This window comes from Brassica napus, chromosome A10 (assembly GCF_020379485.1).
Source record: "Brassica napus cultivar Da-Ae chromosome A10, Da-Ae, whole genome shotgun sequence".
In the NCBI taxonomy this organism is placed as follows: Eukaryota; Viridiplantae; Streptophyta; class Magnoliopsida; order Brassicales; family Brassicaceae; genus Brassica; species Brassica napus.
The window spans coordinates 17,422,878-17,449,135 of NC_063443.1; the positions used below are offsets into that span (position 1 = coordinate 17,422,878).

Consider the following 26,258-nt stretch of genomic DNA (forward strand, 5'->3'; position numbering starts at 1 on the left):
ACAACACACGTGTCGCTGAAGAAGTGGTCTACGTTCGTTATAGAAGCACTTTTATTTTTAGAAATTTTTTTAAAGAACGGTGTTTTCTGGAAATAATGTAGGCCCAAATAAGCCCATAATAAAAAGCCCAATAAACTTTGGAAATTTTCTTCGGACAGAACAAGAACCAGTCGATATGTTTAGATTCAGGTTCTGTCGTGTTACCCTAGCATTTTCCAATCTACACAGAACACACTCATGGCGTCTCGGAGAGTCTTATCAACTCTTCTCCGTTCATCTTCCTCCAGATCTGCCGCCAGATTCGGAAGCCGGAACTCTAGGCTCTCGTCTCCTTCCCCCGCTCGATGCGCTTCTCCTTTTGGTGATCTCCTCGGACGCGTCGCCGAATATTCGACCTCTTCACCCGCTGCGCCATCGCCTCCTCCTCCAGCTAAGGATGAGGCGAAGAAGACTTATGATTACGGTGGAAAAGGTGCGATCGGGAAGGTCTGCCAGGTCATCGGTGCTATCGTCGATGTGAGATTCGAAGATCAGGAGGGATTACCTCCGATCATGACGTCCCTCGAGGTTCAGGATCACCCTACAAGGCTTGTGCTTGAGGTTTCGCACCATTTGGGTCAGAATGTTGTTAGGACTATTGCTATGGATGGTACTGAGGGTCTTGTTCGTGGACGACGCGTGCTCAACACTGGAGCTCCAATCACTGTAAGCATTCTCTTTGTATAGATCCTGATTTGTTGGTAGTTGATGTCAATTGTTAGGTCTAGATCCGAGACAACGTTGACTTTTTGCGCAAGTAGTCTTTTTGTGGATGTTGACTTTTGCCTTGTTACTTTTATTAAAGGTACCCGTTGGGAGAGCAACACTTGGACGTATCATGAATGTTCTCGGAGAACCTATTGATGAGAGAGGCGAAATTAGTATGTAGTCTAAGCCATTTTTAGTCAATGTGTCAGTTTTTGTGAACCTATCATGACAATGTGTTTTTGATGTTGTTCAGAGACCGAACACTACTTACCTATTCACAGAGATGCTCCTGCTTTGGTTGATTTAGCAACTGGGCAAGAGATCCTTGCCACTGGTATTAAGGTAGATTTTTGGGTCCCGTTTCGTGCTGTTTCAATAGTTTACATGTGTAGTTGATGTTTGTGTGCCAAGCTAACATTTGTTGCTTTCATTCCAGGTTGTTGATTTGCTTGCTCCTTACCAAAGAGGAGGAAAGATTGGGCTCTTTGGTGGTGCTGGTGTCGGGAAAACTGTGCTCATTATGGAGCTGATTAACAATGTCGCCAAAGCTCATGGTATGTATTCTCAGGGAGTTTTGAAGTAGTTTAGACAGTGGTGCTTCGATTTTTAGTTTATTAATTGATTTCTTTTGATGAACAGGTGGTTTCTCCGTGTTTGCTGGTGTGGGAGAGAGAACCCGTGAAGGCAATGACTTGTACAGAGAAATGATTGAGAGTGGTGTCATCAAGCTAGGCGAGAAGCAGGTTTGCAATTGATTTTGATTAATCATCACTTTTCCTTTGCCTTGCAAATGGGCTGTGAGGGATCTTTGTTACTAAATACTCTTATGTCTTCCCATCTTAACAGTCTGAGAGCAAATGTGCGCTTGTGTATGGACAAATGAACGAGCCCCCGGGTGCTCGTGCCCGTGTTGGACTTACTGGTTTGACCGTTGCTGAGTATTTCCGTGATGCTGAAGGCCAAGATGTGTTGCTTTTCATTGACAACATTTTCCGTTTCACTCAGGTGAGCTACTGTGTTGTTTGCTCTATCTATTAGCATCTATGTGCCATATATTACTATAAATTTAACTTCTGTGTACTCTCTTGTGTAGGCTAACTCTGAAGTGTCTGCTTTGCTTGGTCGTATCCCATCTGCTGTGGGTTACCAACCAACCCTTGCTTCCGATCTTGGTGCTCTCCAAGAGCGTATCACAACCACCAAGAAAGGTTCCATCACCTCAGTGCAAGCCATCTACGTCCCTGCTGATGATTTGACCGATCCTGCTCCTGCCACCACTTTTGCTCACTTGGATGCCACAACCGTGCTTTCCAGACAGGTGTGTACTTGCCTCCTTTTGATGAAACTCATTCAAAATTGCTTGGTGGAAGACTCGTTAGCTGACAACTCTTACTTTTTTTTTCCCATGTGTAGATTTCCGAGCTTGGTATCTATCCTGCTGTGGATCCTCTGGATTCAACATCCCGTATGCTCTCGCCTCACATTCTAGGTGAGGAGCACTACAACACGGCTCGTGGTGTGCAGAAAGTGCTACAGAACTACAAGAACTTGCAAGATATCATTGCCATTTTGGGTATGGATGAGCTAAGTGAAGATGACAAGCTGACCGTTGCCCGTGCCCGTAAGATCCAGAGATTCTTGAGTCAGCCCTTCCACGTTGCTGAGATCTTCACTGGTGCCCCTGGCAAATACGTTGACCTTAAGGAAAACATCAACAGTTTCCAGGTATATATATGTCCATATGACTCCATGATTGTTTGCTATATTATGAGCTTATATGAAATGTAAATTGTTGCAGGGTTTACTTGATGGTAAGTACGATGATCTTCCTGAACAATCGTTTTACATGGTTGGTGGCATCGACGAGGTGGTTGCTAAAGCAGAGAAGATCTCCAAGGAGGCAGCAGCTTAAGTGCTTTGATTCATCTCCTCCAGATGCTTAATACGTCTCTTCTTCTTTTTGTTGACAATAACGAAAAAAACAAACAAAAGCAATGCTTTAGGCTGAGCTGTTAATGCATTGTTATTCCCATCTTTTTGAGTGTGAGAGCTGCAAGATGATGCTGAACATATTCATTCACTATTACTCAAATTTTTTGGTTATTTAATAAATGTTTAAAAAGAGTCTTGCAGATTCCAATTTCCATGTTTGTGATTTTCTTGATCTCAGTTTACTCTTTGTTTCCGAGAATGGTGCACGTCTTTACACGATTTAGCATTGTATTTGAAACCATCTTAGGCACTGTGATACTAGTTTTCTGAAAAGTGTATAATTGTATATGATCTAACATGTTGTCACGTAACAGCTTCTTCCATAGCCTTTATCTTATATACAACTAAGCATATATGAGTCCACTAAAACACCACTCTCCACTAGAAGCTCAAGCTACCTTCTTTCAACAATGCTCTATAATCTCTCGGCACATCGACACGATCAATCACATCCAATGCTTTCTCCTTGTCGATAACAAAATCAACAAGTGAAAAACCAGAAGAAAACCTCTTCATAGCAGCAGCTGATTTGCTTCTCCTCACTCCACGAAAATACTCACTGCTTTTGCTCAAAGGGTCACACTTCCTCACCCGCGAGTAGTGCTCAGAATCAAAGTCTTGACTCTTGCTAACGCATGGAGTCTTCTTTCTTTTGATCACATCATGTAACATCTTTTGCTCCTCAGCTGTTACTAATGGGTCACCGAGTGGTTCAGATATCAACTGCTGGTTCGTACTATTAAACGAGGATTTGATAGAAGAAAGTCTAGAAGCTCCTTGAGCGTCGCTCTTTGCTTTTGTAACCAAATGCTGTAACCAAATGATCTGTCCGAGAATGTAGTTCTCTGTCTTTTCTTTGCTAGCGTGATAGAGTGTCTCGATCCTTAGTGTATCTCCACCACTAGGCTTACTCGTGAAGTCAGTCCTGTAATATTAAACAGCAAAACCATTAACAAATGCAGGAAGAGAAGGTGCAGGTCTCATTTCATTCACTACTCACCCTGCACTTCCCCACTCTCCAACCCAACCGAAACCATGATGAGCTCTGCAATGAAACCATTCAACAAACAATCTTTAGCCATAAAAGAAAAGAGACTTTCACAACGAGAAAGGTGAGATAGCTTACTTGGTTGTGTTGGCTGCAATAGGGACAAGCCAATGCAGTGTCCTCTCCATCTCATCCTTAATTTGTGTAACCGAAAGCTGTCAGAAAATTGATATTAGTGAGGTTGGCAAAAAGAAAACATTATTTCTTTCTTTCTTTCAGTTTTGTAGATCAGAGAGTGTGAAGAAGAAGACGTTATTACCTCCTTATCGACTTTGAAAGATTTTATTTTGGAACGAAGAGCTAGTTTTATAGTAGGTGGCAAGCTTTGGTACAGAGAATCTCTTGCATTTGAAGTTATAGAGCTTGAACGGGCGACCTATGGTCAAGAGAATACACTTAGAACCAACCAAACCAAAAATGAAGCAGCAATGGTAGGTTTGGTGCACTCACAAGTGTATCAATCTGCACAATCATATTTGCATAATGTAACGCAAGACCAGCAGGCCCCAATCTTTTATCAGAATCTGCAGCTCCTTTCTTCAATGGTTTATCATCTGGACAAGAACATTCAAAAGCTTAGATACATGCTCAAGTAGCACATGGTGGAAAGTACCAAAAGGAGGAACTTACATACCAGAATCACCGAAGATATTATGAATCTCTAGCAACAAGAAATGTACAATGTCTACAAGTTTCTCCATCACCTGATATACAAAATTAGCCATAAACATAAACATACAGCCAAGAAAGGATTTGGTGATTTTAAATGATAGAGAAGTGGGTATACACACCTCTTCAAAACCTCTGCACCACAAGGACTTTTTCTTTAAGCTTTTTACTACCTTTTTCTGAGATTTAAGTTCTGTTTTTAAAATTGCAAGACCGTCACCTATGTTTAAAAGAGAGGACTGCTATCAAAAAAGATGTTTCAAATGTAATAAGGCAGGCAAATAGTCTTGGGTTAGTTTACCTTTACTGCTACCAGCTGAGTTCTCTTCTTCTCGGCGCTTTTGGTCATAGTCTTTCTGCAACCGATCCAATACTTGGAGTTCTTGGTATAGTTCCTGAACCCAAAAGAGGTATTCAACAGATAAGTTTCTATCACACAATCTTTTGAAAGCAAACAGCTACTAAACAGCATAGCTCAACGAACATAGCACAAGGCACATAACGCATATCTAAGTAGTAAGAGCAGCAACTCAGTATGATCTTGGAGTTCACTCACAGCTGTATACTGCACTAGAACCATCAGTTGTTTAACAACTAACACAGCGTCTTCATTCAACTGTCTTTGAGGGGTTAGTTCTTTGCTGATCCTGAGAACCAAAAGAAAAACAAATTCAACAACTAAAAAGAGAAAGCTACAACACCCAAAGACGAAGATAATATCATGAACTGTATAAAGCTACCTGTCGAAGTAGCGCTGTAAATTATGCCACTGAAAGTCTTTAGATCGGTTACCAAACCGAACCACTTCTCCCAAGAAAACTTCCAGCTCCTGCCTGCATAATATATAACAAAGTTAAACCATCTTCCAAAGAAAAAAAAAGAACAAGCATTCTAGACTTGAATGTTCTCACCTCTTATCAGCAGCAACAAGTCTGAGGAGCTCATCAAAATCATTCGAGACAAGATTCTGAACACCCTGGGAGTATAGTACAGTTTCTTTCAAATGCGTGATGTTCTCCTTAGAAAGTGATTCAATGAGATTTGAGCTCTTGACGATAGTGTTCGCTACTTCAAAGGCTAAGATCTCAAGTTCTTCCCCTTTAGTTGCAACTCCAGAAGCAAATCCACCGCTGCTTAGATCCGTCATGCTACTCCCAAGTGTATCCAAAACATCTTTGGCTTTACCTAACCCCGCTTTGCCTAGAAGCATGCTCGCCTCTGTAACCTGCCACACAACAGTTTAGCACTCAAAAGACACTAAAGAGACAATCCTTTTTAACTAACCTTTGAAACAGCGGTTTGAGTATATCTTGTAGACCGAGGTTTCTGCGGTGGAGGTAACCTCGGAATCCCATCGTATAAATGATCTTCTTCAACTCCTTCCTTTTCGCGGAAAGAGAATACATCTTTCAACTGGCTTTGTTCCTTATCGTCTTTAACCATACACTGCCTCGTACCAGGACCTTGCCTAGGTGAAACATCATCAGCTACACTTGAACCTGAATACTCACTGCCAATATTGATTCCTAGGCTCTTGGAGCAAAAACTCCCCATAACTTTTTTTTAAATATATATATATACTCCAAAAGACCTCAAGATAAAGTGTTCGAGAAGATCATGCCACTGAGGAGTTGAGAGACTTTGATCCAAAACTAGCGAGGGTAACTAATAACCTATCACACAGGACAAGTAAAAGAAAAAGTCAGATTAAAAGAAACTAAGTCTTCCTTTCAGACTATGGTGGTAACAGTCGAAGTCTGAACACACAGCGAAGTTAAGCCCTTTAGGTCAAACACTGAACAAAAGCCTCTCTCTCTTTCTCTCTCTCTCTATAGACCTAAGCGGCAAGATTGGATTTTTTTTTACCAGAAGAAGACGAACTTACCCAGAAGACGAGACTAGAGCTTAGGATTCACGACAGAGAGAAGAGTGAAAAGACAAAGCAAGTAAGAGGGAACACGAGAATCAATGTTAAAAAGGGAAGAAGAAAGTCAAGGAGAGTGGTATGAACGAAAGGAAGGAAATCTCAAAAGACAAAAAGGGATTCAACAACAACAACAACAAATCGAAAGGGGATTGGACCACCACCATGTTGGCATCCCTCCAAACCCCAAAAACGAAATAACGAGACCAATAAAAGTCTTCAACTTTTTCTTTTTTAATCTCAAAAGTTTTTTAAGAAGAAAGAAAAAAAACAGTCACAAGCGGTTATGGATTGGTCGGTCAAATACTTCAGTATTATTACAAAGGACGACGTTGACTCAACTTTGTGTGTCTTTTTATTCATTCAGTTGCGTGGAAGTAAAAGCCTCATCGTTGCCTGTTTCTCACTTCTTAAGAAAAACAAAAATTGCGTAAAGGTTTTGGACTTTTTCAAAGGTGTGTGAAGGAGATCTATCTAAGAAATGATTAAAACACTAATCAACTAATCAATCACTGAATTAAAAAGACTCTCGTATTTGACAGATTGCTTGATCATTTGTTTCATCAACAATCTTGAATTCGTTATCTATTCTTACTGTTGAGAATAGTGCATCTTTAGCATAGATTAATAAAGAGTCATGTCACTCGCTTTACCGTGGAATCATTTTGAACTAAGACAATTCTCTTGAATCGTCATTTTAAATTTTTATCACAAAAATAATTTTTTAAAAAGAAAATGATCAAAATATCTTTTTTATTTTGAAAATTTTAATATTTATTTTTTGTATTTTTAAATTTGAAATTATATCCCTAAAATATTATATCTTGATTCTAAAACCTAAGTTTAGATTAGTTAACTGATTAACCCTAAAATAAAATAAAATTTATTTTAGTCATTTTCTTTATTAAAAACTATTTTTATGACAAAAACTTAAAAATTGATATCCTAATAAATTTCTCTTTGAACTATGCTTCAAGTATATATTCCCTTGGGCGAGCTTTGACTCAAAAAAACTCAAAGAGTATATTCCTACACAAATGTTAAAAATGCCGATCCATGAGCTTTAATTTTATAATCCTTTAGCTGCTGACTAACTTGTGGTTTCTATAGATGCTAGGAGATTTTTAATCTACCACTAAGGCCGGAGGCACATCAGAACGATTAGATTTTAGATCTTCTTCTTTTGAACTTATTAAACTTAATGCCCCTTGGAATATACGTACCTCAGAAGCTGTTATGACCCATGACATAAAACATGTACTTGCATGCTTGTATAGGAACAAAAGTGATTTGCTAGCATCGAAAAGGATGTATTGGCAATTGCTACGATAAGTACACGTTTCACCAAAGCATGAATCATCCACCGCCTGGCTTGATATCCAAACTCAACATAAGCTCTTGTGTATCTCTTGTATTACCAGAAACTTCTCTTCACTCTTCTGGTATCAGTAGGATACAAAAATATTAATAATAATAAATAATAAATTGAAGTAGCTTTGGCTTTAATGTATGTTGTTCTCACAAAGCCATCTTGTGATCTTCATAATGAATGTATAGGCAGTCGGCAGGTAAGAAGAGAATGAAAGCCATATGTAGAGTTGATGTGACTCAATAAGCTTTCATGGCCTTCCTCAAACTTTAACTAGAGTTTTTTTAACACAAGGTTTTAATCACTGAAGTAAGATACATTACATTATACTTTCTCCATTCATTTGTTCACACATATTAAAAACAAAATAAATCTATATCATAAATATATTGTTATCTATAATTATTAATTTTCACTAAATTAAACTACTAATAATTCAATAAACTCAATTAATTTTCTAAAAATTTAATTTTTTTATAGAAATTCTCAAAAAAGTTATTTTTGTGTTATAATTTTTTTTTTCTAAAACTTTTTTTTATCAACTTAAACAGTCTCGATTAAGATTGTCCAAAACTTTTAACGAGGTTTTAATTCATTTGATCCCTTTGTGGTATTATGCAAAGTATTTCCACCTAATGCATAATTACTTCCAACAAACAATTTTTTTTCATCAATTTTAATTTTCATTAGTTGTTGATATTTATGGTTGGAAAAGAAGCCTTTAAAGAAGGGATAGTGGTACAACAGTAAGTCAGTAACAACACACCAGCTTTCTATATACATATTTCACCAACTCCCCGATTCCTAAAAATGGTCCTACATAACTGGCGAATGTATGGCGACACAACAAGAACATGTCTTCATCAAACGTTAAATGTAATACTGTTATACTACATGTCTTTTTAGTCTTTATTTTCACCATAACTAACAGCAAACAAGAGACATACCCAAAGTTCCTATCGCGAGAACACAACAACTCAATAACAACCACATCTTATTTCAAAAGCAACAAGTTTTAAATAAAATAAATAAAAATTCATCAACACTTTTCTTCATGGTTTAGATTTTTTTTTGGTTTCTTAGTCCAGAGGAAGCTTATTGAGCTTACGGTAACTGTAGTCCTTGAAAGCAAAAGGCTTGTACTTTGGAGGATAATCATCGCTTATAAGCTCCGGTAATGGCCCGACTATCATTTCACGGTGTGGCTCCAAGAACACTGGCCACGACATCCTTGTCCTGTCCTTATCCACCGTCGTCCTATGCAACACATTCTTATACCTCCCATTACTTAGCCTCTGCAAAATTTCACAACATTCCATAAAAATAAAAGATAGTAATGACAAAAATTAACATTTCAAATCTTATTTAAAAAATAATAATTACTATTTGAAAACCAACTGATATTTTTAACTCTAGGAAAAGCCTAAACTCTAATAAATTCAAAACACTTAAATGCTAATCCTAAAACCTAAGTTCCTAACCCTGTAAAGCTAAACATAATTATCTATTTTATGATATTTTCAAAAAAAATCGCCTTCCTTTGTATTATTAATTTATAAATATTTTTAAAATGCAAGTGATTTATTTTATAAAAAAATTCTGACCAGTATCTGATCGCCGATGTGAACAATGACGGCGGAAGGAATATACTCGGCGTCGAACCAGTGATCGTCTTTGAAGACTTGAAGTCCAGGAACTTCATTAGGTACAAGCAGAGTGATTCCACTGAGATCAGTATGCGCGGGTACTCCCAAAGCTAAATCCGGTCGAGGACACGGCGGATAATAGTTAATCTTCATCATATACTCCGCCAGATCTCCGCCGAGACCTTCTCTCAACGCCTCACGACGTAAGCCTAACCCTTCCGAGAGTATGCCTAGTAATGTCTCGGACAGCTTCTTCACATGCAACGCGTACTCTTCGTTCACCTCCCTAATACATAGCCATGAAACCAAAACATATTAAAATGTTAAATCAGATTTTTAAAAATGAATTAAAATAGTTTTAAACTATTTAAACCGTTCTACTTTAATTAGACGGATGTTTATGTAACTATTAAACCAATTTATGTGCGGTCGGGCGTTACAGTTTATGTGCTGTTTAAACCAACTAGGGCCTTTTCCGGGCTACGCCCGGATTAATTTTCTATAACATTTTTATAATACTCAGATCTTATGGATCGAAAGACAATTATATGTCTATCAAAGACAATTTTTGTCTTTTTTGTCTAACATATTTGAACTTTTATCACTCATAATTTGTATTTTTTTATTACTGAAAATTATGAACCACGTGATGAAAATATATAAAATAATTAAAGCGGAGTTTAATCTGAATATTATTATCTTACTTATTTAAGTTTATGTAAAATAAATTTACTTGTACATTTGAAATTTTATTTTGGCTTTGGAACAATTATATTTATAACTTTTAAGGGTTATAGGAAATTTATGTTTCAATTTTAACTTTTAAGGGTATTAAGAAATTTATGTTTCAATTTTTTTTGTTCCTCCTCATTATACATCTATGTGTGATGTATTTGCAAATATATAACTAATTAGTTTTGAATAATGTTCATAATCGTATTTTCCACAATACTTTTATTTTTCAGGACAAATATAATTAATTAATTTTGAATAATGTTCATAAGCGTATTTGTACAATACTGTTATTTTTCAGAATTGATTGGTGGTAAAAATAATTATTAACAAAGTATAACAAATTTGTATTGTGGTTAAAAATCTATGTTATAGTTATCTTAGATGTCACATGCTAATTCATGATATATAACTGAAGTTTTTTCTCAGGTAATCTACGAAATAGGCTTGCATGATCATTATATCATCAATCTATTATAAATGCTTCTTGTGCATTCGGGAAAACTGGAATGTAAGTAGAGTTGTTCTTATGTCTATGTAAATAAACAATTAAAAGAAAAGTACCTGATCTTCAGAATCAGATCCCAACATCGTCCATAGCTTTCCTAGCATCTATGTATTCCTTGGAATCATTAAGCCATCCAACACATACATGATCTCTAAAATTTAAACTTATCATCACCATAGAAGAAATCAGGCTTAACTTTTCAAGTGCAGCACAAATCATGCAAAAAATAATAGTTTCTTTCAGGGTACGAAACTTGAAAAACGCACAACCTCTCTAATTATTAATACAAACCCCTAGTTTTTTTCATAAATGAAGATCAACCTTATCTCTCTGAAGAAGTAACACTTTTTGTAAAAGCAAAAAAGAAGAGATATGAACATACCTAAATTCAGCTCTGAAACCACTGATCCAATCATGCTTGTAGGATTTGAGTCTCCAAATGACATCATTCCTTATGCACTGAAAAGGGACAAAGCTCTCAGCCTCCGCCATTTAGGTATAGTTTGTTCAAGTTGAAAACTTGATAGTTGTCCTACAGGTTAAAAAGGAAGATTAAGACAAAGCATTATAAACCAAAATTAAAAGTCAAAATCCAACTTATTCAGATTTCATACGTTTATTAGTACCTGAAGCAGGTGGTTAGTCTGAAAGTCACTAAGTCAGTAGAACCAAACTAAACAAAGTATGAATTAACTGTTTTTAATCACTTTCTCAGAAAAAATATATTCAGCTTACTAAAAAACTCAGATCCAACTATGAATATCTATACAGGTACCTAAACAGAATCTAAAGGAATGTCTTCAAAGCGTTGATTGCGTTGGATTCTTTTAAAGACGTACAGAAAGGAGATAACTTTACAACATATTAGCTGGAAATCTCAAAAGAAACATCAGAAGCTGGTGAGAAACAAAAAAAAGCTAAACAGAAAAGTAAAAACATGGATTCTAAGCTTGAATTGAAGAATGACTCAGAAAAAATACTAAAAAAACAGGTCAAGATGCCCAAAAGAGACACCATTCTTGAGACTGAAAGAAAAATATTTTGAGGGGGTAGCATATCGACATCCAAGCTCACCGCCTCGAGCCTCCGAAAACCTCAGGAGAGGCACTTCGACGGTGGAGCCAGTTTTCAAAACGGTGAGTAATTGAAAAGCTTTTGCCATTCCAACTCTGATTTTTTTGGAAAATAATTTAAAAGAATGAACTGATGAAACTCATGGAAGGGAACTCATATATTCATAGCTCACTGAATGATGATGTTAACTGATGAAACTCATGGAAGGGAACTCATATATTCATAGCTCACTGAATGATGATGTTAATTGAATGAGAAATCGTGTGAGGAGAGGCAAATCAGTGTAAATGCGAGCGTTAATGAAGGTGCATGAATCCAGTCAACTCTGTAACGGTGCCGGATTCTGATACAGATTAGAAGAACTCAATCGATTAGTCAAGGTCGGAAGCTTCTACCTGTGTTTGATATGACTTTGTCCTTGCCGGTGATCGAAGCTTCCGGCGTATCTGGTCATGGCGGTTGTTACCCAATGAAAATCATAAAAGCCCAAATAATATCAACGGAAGAAACAATTTTTTTTTAAAGTAATGAAGCTTATTAAATGTGAAAGAGTGGGAAGACTTAGTTTCAACTTAACGGTGATTTGCAGAGACTACACTGAAGAAGGTGAAGTGGAGAGTCGGTGATCCCTATCGTAGTAGTTGGGCCAAGTGATGGGGTTTGTATGAAAGTGGGCCACACTGAATCAGATAACTGGGAAATAACTGTGTCCGGCCTTGGGAAATTATTGACGTGGCCGCATAACAGTTTTCTATTGGTCAATTAAATTAGATGACGTGGATGCTCTCTCCGCTCACCGTATTCTGCTTTTAGTAGTGTTAGATTTTTATAACATTAGTTAGAAGCATAGTATCACGACAGTAACGGTCTTGTTTTCAAGCATGTACCTGTACTCAGGTGGGTTCTTGGGCCAGAAACTGTAGTTAACGCACGACGGTGGCCAGATCCTGTGGAAAAGATGATCAACCCAAGCTTTCTTACCTTCTACTTCTTTCTGTAGCTTCGTTCCGTACCCTTCGATGTCCTTGGCATCAACGGGCTTCGCGACGGACTCTTTCTCCGCCGACGGAAGCTCGAAGAACGTTCTCCCCACTTCCTGCAACCTTTTTATCAGCTCCGTGGGAATCCCGTGATTAACCACCTGGAAAATCCCCCATTCTTCACTCGCCTTCACCACCGCACGCGCCACGCTCTCTTCGTCGGGATCGCTCAGGTCGACGACGGGGATCGCCGGCACCGGACCTCGGAAAGTGGTGATCGCCGGCTGTTCTTTCTCCGATCTGATGAACTCGAGAGGGATGGCTTCGGTGTGGAGGGAAGATGATGAAATGTCTTGGACTCTCTCGATCTCCATAGCTTTAGTTATGCCGGGAACAATGGAGGATGATGGTTCTAAATTTAGAGGAGGGGGAGGTTTGGTTTTTAAGGAGGGAGGATGTGATGACGTGGCGAGGTGTTGGCCACTTGATAGAAGTAACTACCACATATAAAGTACGTGTTGGTATATTGCATGTCATCGACGCGAGTTTGGTAGCGTTCGATGATTTGATATATTTTTTACGTTATGAAGGAATTTTATTTATAGTTTTGTTGTTTTGTGGTGGTAGTTTTCATGTATATAAACATATTTGATACTATATTGTAGGCCAGAAAATACAAAAAATTAATATATTATTATTATTTTCTGATATTTTGGCGGGTTACAAATACGTACAGTGCAAACAAATTAAATATCATCTGGAGTCGTTGACAAGGTAATACAAATTCCGATTTTTTTTAAAAACACCACTGAAAATTAAAGCCTTAAAGGCCCAGGTAAGAATACCCTAAGCCCAGTAAGTCCATGTAATATGGGCTTGATTAATTAATAGGAAAGGAAAATAACTAATTGGCTCCAAAACAGCAACACACGTGTACATACACACACACACACCCCTCGCGTATTAATGTTTCCTTCATTCCCATAAGGAAGGACTTCGGACCAAACAGCTGAGAAGCGAGAGAGCGAGCGAGAGAGAGAGACCAGAGATCTAAAAGCAACCTCTCTCTCCCCGTCTCGACGACGCGCATTCTGAATTTCAATACATTCATTGTAAGATCCGAGCCCATCTCTCTCTCTCTTTCTCGATGTTAATATTTCTCTCAATTGTATCTATTCTGGCGGGAACATCGATCCTCTTTCGTGTGTGATTTTGCTTCTCTTCGTTGTGAATTTCGCATTGGCTTATATGTACTTTTGTTTGGGTGATTGATTGTTTGTGTTTGTTAAATTTATTCGTTGCTGCTTTGTTATGCTTCGTTATTGTTTTTTTGTTTTGTCTTTTTCCTGTCGGTTTCGCCTTCTGTGTGGTCTTAGGGATTGTCCGAAGCCGTCGCATGTTAGTGTTTTTTGTTTTATCGATCCTGGGTTTTGATTCGTTGTTTTTACGTTTCGATTATTGATCTGAACTGGTAACGGTCGGTAGATCTTTTTGCAAAATTCGATTGAGATTGCGATAGTTCTAGGGTTTAGTGCTATTTTCGATTGATCTCGCATGTTCCACTTGCTTCTCCATGGTATTTGGAATCAGACGTTTGAATTTGGAATCAGCTCTATTTAATTATTTGCTAGCATTCTGCCTATGCGTTACGAGTCATTCATTCAAGTATCTGTTCTTCTTTGTTAAGTATTTGTGGAATGTGACTGAAACTCTCTAAAATATTTAACATATGTGACTAGCGTCTTTCTTTGATAATCTATTGTGTCCATTTGTTATTACATCTCGTTGATGTTTGTAACCATGATTACACAGATAGTGATTATCATTGTTACACAGGCATTCAAGTTTATGGTTTTTTTTTTTTTATTATACACCACAGGTCTGTCTTGCCGTTTTGAAAGATGCCTTTACTAAAGAAGAAGCCACATAAACTTCTTGAGCCCCCAAAGAACTTGCAGCCACAAGAACTTGTTTATCAAGTTCGTCTCACTAAGGAGATCTTCCGAGACTATCAGTATCCTTCCTTCTTCTATAACTGTTTTTGGTTTGTGAATTGAAAAAGAAGAGACGTCTTTTTAACATGTTTTGATTCATATTATCTTCCAAAGGCTTTGTTCTTCATGTTTATCAATGCATGTGCTGCGTCAGAACATTTTTTGTTTCCTTGACATAGAATAGAATGTACTTGAAGAGAATAAATCTGTATCGCCAGCGTGTTTGGACATGCAAATCTACTGGCAAAACTAGTTTGACCTACGAGGAGGCCTTAGACTCAGAAAAACTAGCAAGCAAGAAGGTTCAAACTCTTCCCAGAGAGCTAGTTGCACCTGCGTTACATATCATCCAGTTCAGTAAGTTCTTTACCCCTTCCCTCCATTATTGTATCAGAGTCTTGTTTTACTTGATTATATAGAAACTACTATCTGTATTCCGAGGGTGGCATCATAAACTGTCTGTATCTGATTCTCTTTCTACTATTTTGTAAAGGTACACTCTCTTTGAAAGATCTTGCTGACACAATAGCCAACGAGTTGCAAAACTGCTTCTTCGCTGGCGCAGAGCTGTATGGAAACAGAGACGGAGAATCTCATCCGTGCAGAATCTTGAACATACTAACAGATGGGGATAGTGAACCTCAGTACGAGGTAGGCTTCCTTGACAAAGACAAGGAAATAAACGAGAAGGCAGTGCTGTCTGGGGAGGATCTTTCATGGAAGAAGAAGTTTCCATTTAGTAGAAATCTTCTCAAGTCTTTCATTCGGGATTCCACATGCCACAGTATACCTTGGGTGGTTAATGAGTATCTGGCTAAAGCGCATGGAATCAGTAGAAACATTCCCAAGGAACTTAAGGACAAGTATGTCTTTCAAAATGGAGAACTGGTTCAGCAAAGGAAGCAGGTAGATGTTAAGTACACCATCATGTTAATAATTGGGCTATGTACTAATAGGTTTTGTCTCATCGCTAAAACTATAGGAAGATAAAACCGGAAGGGAAAAAGGAAAAAGAAAGAGAGCAGAAGATGGTAGCCATGTTGCAGAGGAGACAGATAAAGGTAGCTCTTCAAATAAATAGATTATGTTCTCTTGCCTGTATGATTTTATATTGATTTTTTTTTTTTTTTTATATCAGAGGCTAATGGCACCGAGGAAGAGCCGCCTATCAGTTATCCAATTGAAGATTCACTGTTGCCAGTGGAACCTGATGATGCTAATATCACTCAGCGTCCTTCTCCCTCACGTGATTTTAGTGTTCCAATGGATTGTGTTGGGGATCTTCTTATGGTGTGGGACTTTTGCTCTTCATTTGGTAGGCAGCTGCATCTATGGCGGTTTTCTCTTGAGGACTTGGAGAATGCTGTCTGCCACAAGGAGAGTAATTTGGTTCTTATCATGGAAGTGCATGCCTGTCTTTTTCGGTTCCTCATTAATGAAGGCGATGATACTTTCAAAGCTTTAAAGAGAAGGAGTCGCAAGTCAAAGGTTAGATCTTCATCGCACAGTAATATGTTGTTCTCATTGAACATGAAGTTGTTAGCCTTGTGATTATTTCTCAGTTTTATTTTGTGGTTGATGGCCTGCATGTTGCTTCATTTCAATCTTATTTCAGATAACAATGATCACATGGACAGAGTTTTTATGTGACTTCTTGGACTCGGTAGACATCCCTGATCTGTGCTGTGACATTGGAACGATCAAACGGGGACATTATGGTCTACTGGACCCCAGTGCGAAACTGGAAATCCTAAGGGAGTTGGTGAACCAGATAGCTGAAACGATGTTGTTTAAGGGAGAAGTAGACGAGCTTCTTGAACAACGGCATGCCCTTGGAGCTGCTAGAAGAGAAGAAGCGTTGGCGGAAGCCAAACAAAAAAGAAAGGAGAAAGAACGCTCCAAATCTGGCGAGGAAGCTAGAAAGAAAAACAGCCCACAGGTAATAGAAAGCAGTGAAGACAGCAAAATGAAAGAGAGCACTGAGGGGGAAATTAAGATGGAGAATGGGTCTGTTTCTTCAGGAAAATCATCAGAGAAAAGGTTTGGCTTATACTATTTAGACATTTTGTTTTCAATCTACTTTGGAGCTCATAATTGTTCATGTGGCTGTGATAGGCTTATGGGGAATGTCTATCTGAGAAAGCACAAAAAGCAGATGATGGATACAAAAAGCACATCAAAGGAGAAGGTGGAGAAGGAAGAAGAGGAGGCTGAATCAGAAGAAGGAGAAGAGGACGAGGAGAAAGGAAAGTCATCAAGTGAAGATGAGAAAGGAACATTAGAAATGAGGGGCCCCGAGCAGAGGGTTGAGTCCTTTCCTCTCATAATCTATGTTTGCTTTGACCAATCAAGTCTGACCTTTGTATTTGTATGCAGAGGCAATACTATGAACGAGAGATGGAGAAAATAGTGATACGTACAAACACCTTGGGTAAAGATAGGAACTACAACAGGTACTGGTGGTTCCGAAGCAATGGGAGGATATTTGTTGAGGATTCTGATTGCAAAGAATGGGGCTATTATACCTCCAAGGAAGAGGTATCATCATCAAGCCTCATGGTTCAATTCTTTGTTTAATCATTTGATTGAATATATTTATTCAAATTTGTTTCTGGATTTCCAGCTCGATGCACTGATGGGATCACTAAACCGTAAAGGAGAGAGGGAACTGTCATTACATACGCAGCTTGAGAAATTCTATGACAGGATATGGTCAGTTTAGAGCTTCTCACTTCTATTTTGCACTTGTAGAAGAGTAACACTGCATGTACTGAAGTCTCATTGTTTCTGTGTCATGGCTAATGACTTGTGATTTTGCAGCTCAACACTACAAAAGAGGGCGAAGGACATAGCTCACAACATAGAAATGGAAGAAGCAGTGGTGAGGAGATCTAGCCGTGTAAAAGCTCCACTTCATGAAAACCCAGCTAGTGCCTTCCAGAGATATGTTAACAAGTGGAAAGAGGACTAAAACATAGCTAGCAGTTGCAGCCATAACCGAAACTAGCCATTTACGGGCTTGCCTTCTCTAGTTTTTCTTTCTGGTTCCTTTAGGACATTGGTAGGAGCCTTGCAACTTACAACAACAAAAAGGATTAGTCTTATCGTATGGGCAAGATGGTGTTGGGTTTTTGTTTTTTTTCTGTTGCCATTCATCATCTTCTATGACATACACTTTGCCGGCTAAATAGAAGTTTCATTACTATCCCCAATATTCTCTGTCACTTGCTTCTCTTATTTTGAGGTTTCAGGCAAGTTTTATAGTAATTTCATGTTTTGAAGGAGTAACAAGAAGAGACCATACGAATTTCGATGACACAGCCTCTTTGTTAAGCTCTACAATCAAAGAATGTGTAACTCTTTATAGGATTTTTTTTTTTAATAAATAGACAATCAAAGTGTTGAAACAATATAGCAAGGGTTCGTACATCAAAAATAAATAAAGTTGAAAACAACAACATACCATTAAGACAAAATCTACCTGGAACGATAATTTTTTTTCCCTTGTCTCTTGTCAATACCGGGAGCGACTCTAAGACCAGGAACGTTTTTGAGACCCATCTTGCCAATAACATTTATAGGGATGGCTGGAGGGGTGTCGAGTCCCATACTTCGGCTAAACTCATTGGCTAACTCCACCAGTCTGGTTGTGTCCCTAGCAATCTTCTTCTGAGATTTGTAGTAACCCAACCATGCCTGATACGCAGCCTCCTTGTGCGTCATTTCCACTTGGCTAAGCGCCTTCTGTACCTGAATCCAACAAGTTCTCACCCATCAGCACCCACTAGAGAGTCACATACTCTTGACTACAAAGAGGTTTGTGTTATAACTTATGAAATGTGAATATCTATTCTAAACATAGGTACTTGCATAGAGATTCATACACAGTCTATAACACTTCAGTTGTTAGATAATAAGGATCGCAAAGTTCAGTAGAGTAAGAGTAACAAATTGATGAGTGTTCGCCCTATTATCTGAAAAGCTTACCTTCTTCACAGCTTCATGATCTATTGGCGGTAGAGGAGACTTGGCGATGGGCAAGTCTTTAACAGACGACAGAAAGTACTCTTCCCATGGTGCCAACAATAGTACACCTTCCCCTTCCTTGCCTTTCCTCCCGGTTCTACCAAGTCTATGTATGTATTGTTCTCTGTCTGATGGCAACCCCATCTGCATATCCAACATATACAAAACAACAACTTCAGTGAAACCGCTTTAACTTTGTAGTAAGTAAATTCCATGATATGGGAAAACTACGGTATGATTTTACCTGTACGACTAGTGACACATCAGGGTAATCTACACCACGAGCCGATACATCAGATGTTACAAGGATAATACTCTTCGACTTGCGGAACTCATCAGAAACTCTGGTTCTGTAACTCTGAGGTTTTCTAGAATGGATCTCTCTGACGTTCAGGCTTAGTTGACCGAGCAGATCAGCCACCAATCTCGTAACCATAGCAGTTGTACAGAAAATAATTACCTGAAACAACAAGGAGACGTGTTGTTAGTTCGGGAATACATTGGTGGCTCACAATTGCACTAGAGAAACAGTTTTTACCTTATAACCCACATTATCAGCAATGTGTTTTTTAAGGAGCGCATATATAAGCGAGAAATGTCTATCGAGTGTTGCAATCATGTACATTTGTGAGACCTGTGAGATAAAAACAGACATGAGAAACAGATGACATCCAATCATATGGCAGTCCATTTAAATGAGCCTAAAAGATAAACTTTTACCTTTTGATGAGTCTCACCACTACCCTCTTGAACGCAATTGACGAACTCATGATCTTGCTTCAAAGCAATATGACATATTTGGCGGACCTTGACACAAGAAAAAAAACAAAGTTCAAGATTCCAACCCAAAAGTGAGAGCTTTTTGTACCAGAAACTGACGCTTACCTCTTCAGGTACCGTGGCGGAAAACAAAAAGGTTTGTCTCTGCTTAGGAACAGCGGCGATTATCCTCTCAATATCCCTTCGGAAACCCATGTCCAAGAGATGATCAGCTTCATCAAGAACAAGGACTTTCACACCTTTCAACCTTGTCGCAAATCCAGAAGTGTTGTCTATATGATCTATGAGCCTTCCGGGTGTAGCCACAAGAATCTGAGTGTGTTCAAATATGTGATTATTAAACAAAATATGGAGACACATCTCAATGTTTAAGAGACATACATTCTTCTCCAGTTATCAGTTGTAATTTATCATTTCTATGAATGCAAGATTGTTTTCAGAATTAACTGAGCTATTAATACACATCATGGAGGGCAAAATATATTTCTTACCTGGCAAGGATGTTTTTGCATACGCCTTTGCTCAGCAGGAAGCTTAGTGCCTCCAATCACAACTTCAACACCAATAGATGAGTGATACTTGAGCAAAATGTTTGCTTCGGCAGCAGCTTGACAAGCGAGTTCACGAGTAGGGCATACCACAAGAACAATAATTGGCGGGTGCCTATTGTCCCGGCTTACAGGTGGAGATTTGATAACAGCTTCAATTGATGGAAGCTTAAAACATATATTAAAAAAACGATTAGAACAAATCTCAACAGTTCCTAACTGACCAAGTTATATCCATGAATCAAGAGTCTCACCAAAAACGCAACGGTTTTCCCAGTGCCAGTTTTGGCCTTAGCTAGCACATCTTTACCTGAAGATCAACAATAAACATTAGAGGAAATAAAAAAAACAATAAACCAAGCTACTTTTTTTTTAATCTCAATGTCATTTGTCTCAATCAATAATGGTCCCTAAATACTAAACCCTTATCTCAATGCCTTATAAGCAGCTCCAAAGGAGATTGAATTCAAAGAAAAAAAGTGTTCACCTTTGAGAATGATAGGAAGAGTAGCCTCTTGCACGACAGTCATTGTCTTAAATCCAGCATCTTGTATACCTTTTAGCGACAAGGAAGACAGTGGGAACTGATCAAATCTGCAAAAACCATTTAGACATAAGAAAGTTGTCCGTTAGAAAAGCTGTCTGAATCAACCTCAAGACAACAATCTTGTCTCTAAAATGTTCACCTTGTTTTAGACAAGTAAGAATCTGAAGTCTTTGGCTTATTATCAGCAGCCTCTACAGAGACAGTAGAAGCCGCTTTCTTAATAAGAGGCTCATCAACATCAGCAGGTTTGTCTTCCCTTCCTCTCTTTGGACCCCTTTTGTTTCCAGATTCATCTTCACCACTTGCGAGCTCCTTGGCAAGTTTTGCGCGAGTCTCTCGTCTCTTCTTGCCGGATTTGGGTCCATCGGAAGTCATGGAAACGAGAGGAGCAGGTGGAGGAGAATGATGGAAGCAAGAGCGCCGCTTAGCTTAAACTGTAAGGATGTAACTACCACTTTCCCGCCGTCGTTTAATTAGGGTTTTATGAGGTTTTATAGAAAACACACATATAGGTAACAGACTAAAAACGGCATGTAGTTTGCTGCCATTGCTTTAAAATGTTTTTAAAAAATTTGAAACACCTTAACGTATGAAGGCAAGTATGAATGATGAATACTTGGATGCAGGCCCGTTTCGAGGCATGTTACACAAGGTACATTTCAAGCCCATTTATTAGATTTAGGGCCTTTTTGCAGCGGGCCTTAAGAGAATGAGTTGGGCCTTCTTGGTAGTCAAGCTTTTCTTTTGGTTTGTTTAATGCAAGTGAAGAATCTAACAGACTTTTATCAAGTGTTTGCAAGAATGAAAAGAGATTGCACTTACAAAGCCTTATACGACAAAAAGCAAAACATTGGATGAAGTTAAATTCTACTTGGTTCTAAGACCAGGAACGTTTTTGAGACCCATCTTGCCGAGAACGTTTTTGGGGATAGCTGGTGGCATGTCAAGTCCCATGCTGCGGCTAAACTCATTGGCTAACTCCACTAGTCTGGTCGTGTCTCTCGCAATCATCTTCTGGGATTTGTAGTAACCCAACCATGCCTGATATGCGGCTTCCTTGTTCTTCATTTCCACTTGGTTAAGCCCTCTCTGCACCTGAATTCATTATATCCACCAACAAGTTCAATACTCTTTAGAATCTTAGCTTTTGACTTCAAAGAGGTTTGTGCTAATGTGACAATTATAACATTGGCTTTTTTGCATAGAGATTTTTAGGTCCAAGCTTACCTTTTTCACAGCCTCAGGGTCTACTGGCGGTAGAGGAGACTTGTTAATGGGCAAGTCTTTAACAGATGACAGAAAGTACTCTTCCCATGGTGCCAACATTAGTACACCTTCTCCTTCCTTACCTTTCCTCCCGGTTCTTCCAAGTCTATGTATGTATTGTTCTCTGTCTGATGGCAAACCCATCTGCATATCCAGCATGGAAAAAACAACAGCTTCAGTAAGAAGAATCCATTTTGCAGTTGCGGTGCAATTCCATGATTGGAAACTAACTACATGGTTTACCTGTACGACTAGTGACACATCAGGGTAATCGACACCACGAGCAGATACATCTGACGTTACAAGGATAATACTCTTGGACTTGCGGAACTCGTCGGAGACTTTGGTTCTGTAACCCTGCGGTTTTCTAGAATGGATCTCTCTGACGTTCAGGCTTAGCTGGCCAAGCAGATCGGCAACCAATCTTGTAACCATAGCAGTGGTACAGAAAATGATAACCTGCAACAAGGAGGAGACCGTGTTAATTAAGAAATACATTGGTGATTCACATCGGAATTTGAGAAATAAGTTTTTTTACCTTATAGTCTGGATTATCTGCCATGTGTTCTTTAAGGAGAACATATAGAAGCGAGAAATGTCTATCCAGTGATGCAATCATATACATTTGTTTGACCTGTGAGATAAAACAAACATGAGAAACTATAATATCCAAAGTATATGGCAGGACAGCAGGTTATTCATCGAAATGAACCTAGAGAGCAGTCTTTTACCTTTTGATGCGTCTCCCCAGATCCCTCTTGAACACAGTTGATGAACTCATGGTCCCGTTTCAGAGCAATATGGCATATTTGGCGGACCTTGACACCAGAAAGAAAAAGACAATTCAAGATTCCAACCCAAAAACGAGAGCCTTTTGAGCAAGAAACTGATACTTACCTCTTCAGGAACCGTAGCAGAAAATAAAAACGTTTGTCTCTGCTTAGGAACAGCAGCGATGATCCTCTCGATATCCCTTCGGAAACCCATGTCCAAGAGATGATCAGCTTCATCAAGTACAAGGACTTTCACACCATTCAACCTTGTGGCAAATCCAGAAGTGTTCTCGATATGGTCTTTCAGCCTTCCAGGTGTAGCCACAAGAATCTGAGATTGCTCAAATATGTGATTATCAGACAATATATGGAGACAAAGCTGCTCACTGTATCTTCAGCCATTTTAGAAGCACAGCTTAAATGAAGCGCAAAACTTGCTCAGAATGAACATCACAAACTACACATGTAGGGTAAAAGAACTCTCTCAGTACCTGGCAAGGATTTGCTTGCATACGCCTTTGCTCTGTAGGAAGCTTTGTGCCTCCAATCACAACTTGAACACCGATAGATGAGTGATACTTCAGCAAGGTATTTGCTTCCGCAGCCGCTTGACTGGCAAGCTCCCGAGTAGGGCAAACAACAAGCACAACAATGGGGGATTGCCTACTGTCCCGGCTTGCAGGTGGAGATTTGATAACAGCTTCAATTGATGGAAGCTGAAATACAAACATAAACAATAAGAACAAATACTGACCAACTTATATTCATGAACCCAGAGAGTAGAATGTCTCACCAAAAATGCAACGGTTTTCCCAGTGCCTGTTTTAGCCTTGGCTAGCACATCTTTACCTGGAAAAAAAACAAAGCAAGGAACAAACCAAAGAGTTAAAGAGTAAATATAAGAGGAATTTTAGAACAATCAATCAACCTACAAAACGGAAGTCGTGGCAAATTTGAAGAATCATGAAGAATGATACACAAGTCTAGGAGTTTTCATTAAAACCTATTCGTTCTTGCTAAGTGATGTGTAAAAGCTTGTGCGAGATGCAATCAATTAGAACTCATCATGAGAAAGGAAGAAAAATCCACCTTTGAGAATGATAGGAAGAGTAGCCTCCTGCACAACAGTCATTGTCTCAAATCCCGCATCCTTGATGGCTCTTAGCGATAAGGGAGACAATGGGAACTGATCAAATCTGTAAATCATTAACCATAGAGAGTATTATCAATCATATACAGTAGAAGCAATCTTAATCTAGTGGAAGAAGTAAGAATATAACCCACAAAGAAACCAAAGAGAAAATCCAAATGTACCTTGTCTTAGACAAATAAGAATCTGAAGTTTTAGCAGTGTCAGTCCTTGGCATATCAGCTTCTACACCCTTAACCACTTTCCCAACGAAAACCTCATCATCTTCACTGTCATCATCACCACTAACTTCACTAAGCAAATCATCAATGCCTCCCAATACTACCTCGTCACTACTATCTTCCTCTTCCTGTCTCAAGCCTCTCGTCTGCTTCCCCAAACCCTTGTTTGTTTCCATCCCTCGCTCTCTCCTAAACCCTGAATCTACATTTCTCTCATTCCTCCCACGAAAAGACGACTCACCACTCCTCCCTTGAACCCGACCATTCCTTGCACCTTCTCTATCACCAAACCGGTTGTTCCTAACCGGTTCGGTTCTCCTCCGGTTCGAATCCCCAAACCTATCAATCTCACCTTCCTTTCCTCTTCTGGAACCCCCAAACCTATCAACCTCCCCTTCCTTTCCCCTTCTGGACACACCAAACCTATCAGCTTGACCTTCTCTTCCTCTCCTCGGAGGACCCCTACCATCATCCCTCTCTACATTTCGACGAACACGTTCCTGAACAGCTTCATCCTCATCGCTAGTGAACTTCCCACGCACCGAGCTAGTCCTCAAATCGCTCACCCAATCGCTAAGCTCCGCCTCGTCCTCAATCAAGCTCTTGGACGCGCGAATCTCTCCACGCCTCCCGAACTCGGGTCGGGTGGAGAAACTGACCCGGGAGCAGAGTCCGAGGCACGTTAGCCTCGAGGGAAGCGCCTTGGAGATAACGGGAACGGCGCGGAAGGAGTAGATCAGCGCGGCGGAGTTCATGGAGGAAGCGAGGTGAGTGCAGGGGAGAGAGTGAGTGATGAAGCGTACACCGAGAGGGAACTTCAAGGGCATGCCGTAACTAACTATAAGTTCCCGTCGTCGTCGGTGGTGGCCGGAGAGATTGTTGAGGATAAGGTGAAAGAGTGAGTCGCGAATGTTGAGAAGGGTTTTAACGGTTTTTGTAGGAAACACGATAGGTTAGAAATGGCCGTAAAACGATGTCGTTTCGGTAGCAGGAAACGGCAAGTAGTTTTCTCCACGGTTGGGAAATGTAATGAAGAATGAGAATGTGAAAAAAAAACGTGACGTTGTTCGCTCTTTTTGCTTTTGAGATGTAGTATATTGTAGGATAATCACTTAATCACCCTTGAAAATTTGCTATTTGCAAACAAAGACATAACTTTTATTATTCGATACAATTGACCCTCATGTTTCATTATCACTCTCTGAAGATCTGACAGCATTGCTGAGTATCACAAATGTTCATTTATTGAGAACCACTAGAGACAATTAACTGAAACGAGAATGCTATAACTAAGTTTTTTTTATCTGATCAATATTTGATTATATGCTATAAATTAAACCTTGTGATCAAGTACGTGTTTAGTTAGTTTTATCAACCGATTTGGTGCCGTAATTTGAAAATGTCTATATATGTTTCCAAATGTAATTTGATATGATTGTAGATTTCTATGTAACATATTGTATTAACCGATACATGTTTTTTTAGCTCTTAGAAAACATGCTAACGTTTTTCAAAATATGTGGATATGATATTTATAAATATTTTGAGTTAGCTATATAAGTTTTTTTAAATGCTACAAAATAGATTATCAGGCTAACTTAACCATTAATTGTTTAACTTCTATATTTTTAACGGTTAATGATTATTGTATGATAAGTAAACTAATAAGTTACATCTACCATATTTGTTTACATGGTAAATAACATATAACATTGAGACCATTGATATTGTTACATGATAAATATATTTGTATGATAAACAAGTTATCCACTAACAACTTCTATAACATCTTAAGTTAAAGGTTAGCATTGAACTTCTTTTGCTACAAAATATTTTTGTTCATATGATACAAAGTTTGTTAGATGTTTTTTAATAGTTAACCATGATAACTTAATCATTAGCAACTATGTTTTAGTTAGATTTTATCAAACATTTTAGACGCTTTTTAAACTTGTTGGTGAGATGTCCAAAAATAATTGGACTTAACTTATACATAATTGGTTAGATGCTATAAAATAGGTTACTTATTTAACTTAATCGTTATTCATGTAGCATATAACACAATCCCTAATTCATCCATTGATTTTCAGTTTTGAAAGATTAAATGAGAGATATATAAACTGAAGAAAAATCTTTAACTGTGACTAAAATTGATATTTCATAGCTCATGTTTGGAAGTTTGGTTCTCTTTGAATTTGTGATTCATTGGCATACATATAGCTTCAAATAATACTATTCCGATCTGAAAGTGATGGTGACGATGA

The 26,258-nt window shown here is 38.6% G+C and overlaps 6 protein-coding genes and 1 long non-coding RNA gene across 8 annotated transcripts; 2 read left to right on the forward strand and 5 right to left on the reverse strand.

Moving 5' to 3' along the window:
* Positions 1–180: 180 nt before the first annotated feature.
* LOC106419342 (ATP synthase subunit beta-1, mitochondrial-like) lies at positions 181–2,881 on the forward strand. The gene is made up of 9 exons (XM_013860108.3): positions 181–705; positions 845–920; positions 1,001–1,089; positions 1,184–1,301; positions 1,387–1,490; positions 1,594–1,752; positions 1,841–2,065; positions 2,161–2,472; positions 2,546–2,881. The coding sequence occupies exons 1-9, from the start codon at positions 238–240 to the stop codon at positions 2,657–2,659; spliced, it is 1,665 nt and encodes a 554-aa protein (XP_013715562.2). The 5' UTR covers positions 181–237; the 3' UTR covers positions 2,660–2,881.
* An 84-nt stretch (positions 2,882–2,965) lies between these two features.
* On the reverse strand, positions 2,966–6,704 carry LOC125574825 (protein PSK SIMULATOR 3-like). 2 transcript variants are annotated; one of them, XM_013860107.3, is made up of 13 exons: positions 6,342–6,704; positions 5,741–6,129; positions 5,368–5,681; positions 5,197–5,289; positions 5,013–5,103; positions 4,758–4,851; positions 4,579–4,676; positions 4,422–4,491; positions 4,238–4,341; positions 4,047–4,163; positions 3,866–3,942; positions 3,740–3,784; positions 2,966–3,664 (listed from the first exon to the last, which is right to left on the reverse strand). In XM_013860107.3, the coding sequence occupies exons 2-13, from the start codon at positions 6,008–6,010 to the stop codon at positions 3,121–3,123; spliced, it is 1,917 nt and encodes a 638-aa protein (XP_013715561.2). In that variant the 5' UTR covers positions 6,011–6,129; positions 6,342–6,704; the 3' UTR covers positions 2,966–3,120. The 2 variants fall into 2 exon arrangements, with proteins under 2 accessions (XP_013715561.2, XP_048598430.1); XM_048742473.1 differs by lacking the exon at positions 6,342–6,704 and having other exon boundaries at positions 5,741–6,325.
* A 1,881-nt stretch (positions 6,705–8,585) lies between these two features.
* On the reverse strand, positions 8,586–13,115 carry LOC106419433 (flavonol synthase/flavanone 3-hydroxylase). Its single transcript, XM_013860217.3, has 3 exons — positions 12,597–13,115; positions 9,354–9,681; positions 8,586–9,044 (listed from the first exon to the last, which is right to left on the reverse strand). Exons 1-3 carry the CDS (start codon positions 13,061–13,063, stop codon positions 8,829–8,831), a joined length of 1,011 nt encoding a protein of 336 aa, XP_013715671.1. The 5' UTR covers positions 13,064–13,115; the 3' UTR covers positions 8,586–8,828.
* Positions 10,691–12,562, reverse strand: LOC111200016. The gene is made up of 3 exons (XR_002653741.2): positions 12,105–12,562; positions 11,018–11,167; positions 10,691–10,739 (listed from the first exon to the last, which is right to left on the reverse strand). It is a non-coding gene; the product is annotated as an uncharacterized LOC111200016 (long non-coding RNA).
* Positions 13,116–13,638: 523 nt separating the features above from the next.
* On the forward strand, positions 13,639–17,890 carry LOC125579081 (DDT domain-containing protein DDB_G0282237-like). Its single transcript, XM_048742472.1, has 11 exons — positions 13,639–13,801; positions 14,569–14,703; positions 14,868–15,040; positions 15,177–15,589; positions 15,666–15,744; positions 15,822–16,171; positions 16,299–16,723; positions 16,799–16,988; positions 17,060–17,221; positions 17,307–17,395; positions 17,504–17,890. The coding sequence occupies exons 2-11, from the start codon at positions 14,591–14,593 to the stop codon at positions 17,652–17,654; spliced, it is 2,145 nt and encodes a 714-aa protein (XP_048598429.1). The 5' UTR covers positions 13,639–13,801; positions 14,569–14,590; the 3' UTR covers positions 17,655–17,890.
* Positions 17,891–18,033: 143 nt separating this feature from the next.
* Positions 18,034–21,068, reverse strand: LOC106419318 (DEAD-box ATP-dependent RNA helicase 25). The gene is made up of 10 exons (XM_013860078.3): positions 20,724–21,068; positions 20,525–20,631; positions 20,292–20,347; positions 19,981–20,205; positions 19,595–19,801; positions 19,430–19,516; positions 19,248–19,343; positions 18,954–19,169; positions 18,671–18,853; positions 18,034–18,433 (listed from the first exon to the last, which is right to left on the reverse strand). Exons 1-10 carry the CDS (start codon positions 20,957–20,959, stop codon positions 18,161–18,163), a joined length of 1,686 nt encoding a protein of 561 aa, XP_013715532.2. The 5' UTR covers positions 20,960–21,068; the 3' UTR covers positions 18,034–18,160.
* A 284-nt stretch (positions 21,069–21,352) lies between these two features.
* Positions 21,353–24,918, reverse strand: LOC125579080 (DEAD-box ATP-dependent RNA helicase 26-like). Its single transcript, XM_048742471.1, has 10 exons — positions 23,938–24,918; positions 23,713–23,819; positions 23,417–23,472; positions 23,115–23,339; positions 22,748–22,954; positions 22,582–22,668; positions 22,389–22,484; positions 22,094–22,309; positions 21,812–21,994; positions 21,353–21,679 (listed from the first exon to the last, which is right to left on the reverse strand). Exons 1-10 carry the CDS (start codon positions 24,819–24,821, stop codon positions 21,452–21,454), a joined length of 2,289 nt encoding a protein of 762 aa, XP_048598428.1. The 5' UTR covers positions 24,822–24,918; the 3' UTR covers positions 21,353–21,451.
* Between the last annotated feature and the right edge of the window lie 1,340 nt (positions 24,919–26,258).